The sequence below is a fragment of the Solanum tuberosum genome, unplaced genomic scaffold (assembly GCF_000226075.1).
Source record: "Solanum tuberosum cultivar DM 1-3 516 R44 unplaced genomic scaffold, SolTub_3.0 scf00019, whole genome shotgun sequence".
Lineage (NCBI taxonomy): Eukaryota > Viridiplantae > Streptophyta > Magnoliopsida > Solanales > Solanaceae > Solanum > Solanum tuberosum.
The window spans coordinates 291,849-297,750 of NW_006238945.1; the positions used below are offsets into that span (position 1 = coordinate 291,849).

Consider the following 5,902-nt stretch of genomic DNA (forward strand, 5'->3'; position numbering starts at 1 on the left):
TTAACTAAATAATGTCGGTAAAGACTTTAACATCCTTTATTAATATCCATATTTATTATCGCTAATCGTGTAATGCATGTATTATTAAAAATAAATTTGATAAACATGCTGGTAAAATGCCTGGTATGATGTTATTTTGACCACGTGAAAAACTTTCATATGTGCAGAATTGGGAGTCCATGCAAAATACACATCGGGGTCGTTTGGTTGGGAACTAGTTTTTCCAGGATTAATTATTTAGGGGTTAGTTATTCTGGGATAACTTATCCCTCCCTATAAATGGGATAACTTATCCCATCACTATGGTATAAATGGTGGGATAAGTTATCCCAAACATATCAACCAAACAAAACACCAAACTTTTATCCCAGAATTATATATTCTTATCCCTCACACCAAACGACTCTAACTGTAGTAAATGTGTGACAAAATGGGACAATAGTGACTTTTCCATGATATATATATATAGTTTAACACAAAAAATTCAAAAGTTTTTATTTTATTTACTTTCTTAAATTTAATATTAAGTCAAATTAAAACAAACAAAATTAATATATATATATATATATATATATATATATATATGAAGAAGAACGTCTTTTCTTATGTTCGATTTGACCGAGTGAAATCTTTTGTTACATATAATATACATATGCGTAATAGAATTTCACTATAAGTAGCAAAATGGTTGGCTTCATGTTTCTGCCTTAACTATACATACATCTAAAATAAGCAGAAAATTATCGTAACATAAATTATATAACAAATAAAAACAGAAAACTAGTGTATTAACAGAGAGAATTATCCTTGTTTTCTGTTATGAGTTGTTTACAGTCGTCGATATTTTCATTTTCATCAAAACCATTGAGAAGAGTTCCTGTGAGATCTTTAGCTCTCTCTGCTTCTAAATCCCAATCTGTACGAAGCAAAACCAGCAACATTGTCACCATACACGATGCCTGCGCAGCCAATAATCCCAACCATAGACCTTCAAAATCAAATCCCGCATAAAAACTTAGTCCAACAGCCACAGGCATTCCCACTAGATAAAAACAACCTAAATTAATATTCGCACCGACTTTCGGCCTCGCAGTTCCTCTCAACACCCCACACCCAGTCGTTTGCGGGCAGTTTCCAATTTCACAAAGCCCAATTATCGGCAAAACTAGAGACGTCAATGTCAGAATGTCTTGGTCATTAGTAAACATTTTTGCCCAAATTTTCCTTACTGTAACCGCAAAAAACAGAGCAGAAAACCCCAATATGAAGCTGCCAGCAAGGCCTACAATTGCTGCAATTTTGGCTTTGTTTGGTTGTCTAGCACCTAACTCATTGCCCACTCTTGTTGATACACTGAAACTAAGTGATGATGGAAATATATAAATCAACGAAGTCGTTTGAATTAAAATTCCCATTGATGCAACTGTAGCTCTCGGATTTATCAAAAGTCCGCAGAGCAAAATCATGATTTCATACCACCACCATTCCAGGCAAACCGAAATACAACTCGGAATCGCCAAATTCAGGAGTTTTTTCCATCCTTTGAAACACTCTGTTGATAAATTCTCCCAAGTCTTTTTATACACACCAGTGATGATAATATAGATAATTAAAGAGATAACGAGGTTGAAATTAGTCCAAACAGAGCTCAGAGCAATTCCCTTCACACCTAAATTAAGTTTCGTAACAAGAAGATAATTTATAGGTACGTGGAGAGAAACTGATAGGATCGCGCAAAATGTAAGAGGCAATGTTATGGACTGAGTCCTAAGATAAATACGCAATGGATGAAGTAATGATTGCGCGAATAAATCAGGAATTGAGTATATAAGGTAAGATTGTGCTTCAGTAGCTATATCTTCATCTTGGCCACAGTAAAGAAGAATATTTTTCATGTTGATCCAAAGTAGCGCGATAGGAAATGAAATTAAAATAAGCAATAGTATAGTTCTTTGTAAGGTAAGTCCAAGAAGATTGTATTTTTTGGCACCAAAAGCTTGTCCACAAATTGGTTCCATACCCATAGCTAAGCCAGATAGGATTGAATAACCAGTGATGTTAGCGAATCCAACGGCTAGTGAACCACCAGCTAGGGCTAATCCACCGAGTTGGCCAAGGAAGAGCATTGAAATTAAGGATCGAGAGTAAAGGAGGAGACCAGTAAGTATCATGGGGAAAGCAATATTGGCTATGGATTTAGCTTCAATAAAGATAAGGGTGAAATGGGTATTATTTTTGTGATCATGCAATTTGTTTGTTGGGGTTTTAGGGATCAAAAGGGGGAACATGTTGGTGGTGTCTTTGGTAGCTGAGAGTAGTGGTGAACTTGTCTGCTTATTGCACATTATTTATTAGTAGTTGTTTTTTGGGGTTATATATTTAGTAACAAACAACTCTAAATGGACAAAGAGAAATAGTAGTAATAATATTTGATGAAGGGGAGGGGAGGGGAGAGAGAGAGAGAGATGTTAAATGGGTGATTTTAAGTGGAGGAATGAAAGGGGGCTTTTATAGGGACATTGAGGGACTCTTGTTTGGATGTTGGGTAGCCTTCCCACTAAGTGACCATTTGAAAATTGATTTTGTCAACTATATGATTTTCTGTTTGAATTTTACTTCCCTCACTTGCAATTGCAATATATGTAATGCAATTTTAACTCAATTGGGCATACAGTTCACAAAAAAACAAAAATTATGGTCTTAAATAAGTCTAGAATATGTGTATAGTTATAAATCATATTCTTCTATTTCAATTTGTTTGTATTGTGTTCCTATCTAGTTCATGTTTTTATTAGCATTTCTTTCTTTTTAATTTTTTATATCGCATCTTAAGATCACAAGATTAAATAACATTTTATTACATTTTACATATATTTAATTTTAATTAAGACTATAAGTTTTTTTTAAAAAAATAATTACTTTTTTAAATTTCATGTAAAATTCAGATCGGACAAACAAATTAAATTGAATGAAAGAATTTTTTTTTTTTTTTTTTTTAAAATGTACATATTCCCATAAATTGGGACAAAATGAGAAATTGTTATGTAGAGTAGCGTTTTATATTCAACTGTGAGTAGGGAGGGGCAGGTGTTCGGGCCGTACGGATTTAATATTAAAAAAAATTGATTTTTAAAATTTTGGATTAATTAGTTTGGATACTTCAGATTTTCAATTTTGAGTTTGTAGGCAACAATAATTCACATCCTCAATTCACCTAATAATTTGCGTCTTAAAATGTATAACTTTCTACCGTTAATAAGGATTGAAGTTACCTTGTGACTCATACCCTACAATTTCATATTGGACTTAATACTATAATGAATAAGGTCATAGGGTATTAATCTATTAGACCTTTAGAAATTAGACTTATTAATACCACTAAATATGCGATATAATTAAATCTGATAACCAATCGGAATACATTGTAAAATGGGAAAATATAATTCATAATCCAAAATATCCATATAGATGAACTGTTGATGAACAGTGGGATGACTTGGAATACAGTAAGTGTACAGTTGCATGAGTTTAGAGAATTTGGCAGGACGTTAATGTAAGGTGATGATGGAGGATCTTTTGAAGGTCACTCAAGTCGTAATGCCAGCGACAAAAGCAAGTTTTGGACGGTTACAATTTAGAAAAAAAAGACTCAAACCAAAGTTTCATTTTCATGATAGTAAAAAACACATGAATTTTCACTTTAAGGAAATTAAATTCAAATTATAAAAGAGTTAATACATGAAGAAGACAATAACATTCTAACACCTATGATAAATACATAAAATTTAGCTACTAATTTTTGTTTTTATTTTGTATATATAATTTAATTTTTTAACGAATGGAACTTTTTCTATAGTCTTAGTTCTGCCCATAGGAAATGAAAAATGTGGAGGAATTTGGAGTAATTAGTAAGGATTGTCCAATTCTTTTTGCGGCACGTCTCACCGAAAGCCACCACTTTTAAGAATCCCATCTGATATTTCTTCTTCACTTACTTAGAAAGCAAAGGGATCCACATTTATCCCTTTTTCATGATTCATAACCCCTTTTAATCTTCTCTAGATCCTTTTTGTTTTTGTCTGCTAATTACTAATCAACATTTCTTAATATAGCATTCTATTGAGTAGTTCACACTCTTTTAACAACCTTACAAATTTTATAATATTTCCTCCGTCTTATTTCATGTGATATCGTTGGACCAGAAACAAAATTTAAGAAATAAGGAAAGATTTTGTTGTGTTTATCAAATTATCTTTATCAAAGTCACTTTAATGCTTATTTTTAGTTGACTTTTCGTATCGAAAAGTGTTAAGTGAGATAACACAAGGATACAATGAGGATGATGTCATTAAATAGTTAATGAATAAAGAAAGATACCATTCTTTTTAAAATATACTAAAACGAAAAGGAGGAAATAATACATCAACGTCATTTTGTTTAATAGACAGATTCTAGCTAGTAGAAAATCAATGTACGTATTATGTTTCTTTTTTGTTTTAAACACCATTTACTCCTTTTCTTGTTGCCTTTTGAGTGTTATCTCTGTTTTTTGTTTTGTTGTACCTCCGGTGTCTAGTATTCATATTGAAATCTAATTAAATTCGCATAAAAAAGTCTCAAATGTGAGGTAAAGCATTCCCTATCAAAGGTGATTTTGTACCCACTCAAACTCGATACCTCAGATTAAGGATGAATGAATACTTACTACTCCACCACAAGTCTCGTTGTAGTGTCTATCTTTGTAATGCTGCATGGAATTGAGCCATTAGAATTTTAACCATAAAGATAAGTATGGTACAATGATCAGAATATCTTTATTTTAGTATCATTATATTGCAATAAATAGGTATGGTATCACCCCAAGTACGTACAAAACAGAGGATGATCAAATCAGTAAGAAAATATTCTAGTAGAATTTTACCAAAAACATATGGAAATCTAATTATAGGAAGGAAACTGAATAAGTCAGCGCACATTTGGAATTGATCTAATTAAAGGTATTTCCCGAGTCCTACTTCCTCATTATTGTTGCTTCATTTGAGTCAATGTTGCTACAGAACCAAACTCTAAGTGGGAAGCATAGTCACAGATCACAAGTACTCCCTCCATTCCCTTTATGTGTCACGTTTCATTTGACACAAAACTTAAGAAAAATAAAACAAGACTTGATATGTGTCATAAAAAATATTCTTTAGTTGTTTGTCTGATTATAAATCATTTTATTAAAATTTTAAAAAGAAGAATGTTTAATGTTAGGTTATTTCTATTTATAGAAAAAATGAAATATTTTAGACGAACTAAAACGAAAAGTGTGTCACGAACATAGCGAATACTATACGTAAATGATGTCTGATGGGAAATGTGGACAGTGGCAGTGCCTTGGTCGTACCAGCAAAAACGTGTAGAAAAATTAGTGGGACATAAACTGAACAATAAACCAAAAACGTGTCGAAATTTTGGTTCTTTACAATCAAAGTGCCATAATTTATAAAACGCTCTAGACCTTTATATTGACCTCCGTTCATACTACCATTACTTTAATTAATTACTTGTATGATGGATTAATTATGAGTTCCCACTCAAAAATAAATAAAGAGTAATTAACGCCTTTTCTTTAGCATTTCAATTATGATCTCATAGTAGTTATATCCATTTTTTTCTTTTTGAAGTTTAGATTTTATAACTCAAATATATTGACAATATATGATATTTTTATTCTATTTGCATTCGTAATAGGGAAATATGCTTTATATTTTGGGTTATAAATTTCAATTCTTATGATTGATTACATGTAGTTATCTTATAAATGTGTTGATCGAAGATTAATTATGATTTGATTGAGTCAAACAAGAATGCAAAGCAAAATTCGTATGCATAAACAACCCCCCCCCCCCCCACACGC

At 31.8% G+C, this 5,902-nt stretch overlaps 1 protein-coding gene across 1 annotated transcript; it reads right to left on the reverse strand.

Annotated features, from left to right (window-relative positions):
* Nucleotides 1-613: 613 nt before the first annotated feature.
* Nucleotides 614-2,443, reverse strand: LOC102591846 (protein DETOXIFICATION 49-like). The gene has a single exon (XM_006340518.2). It carries the CDS (start codon nucleotides 2,343-2,345, stop codon nucleotides 789-791), a length of 1,557 nt encoding a protein of 518 aa, XP_006340580.2. The 5' UTR covers nucleotides 2,346-2,443; the 3' UTR covers nucleotides 614-788.
* Nucleotides 2,444-5,902: the final 3,459 nt, after the last annotated feature.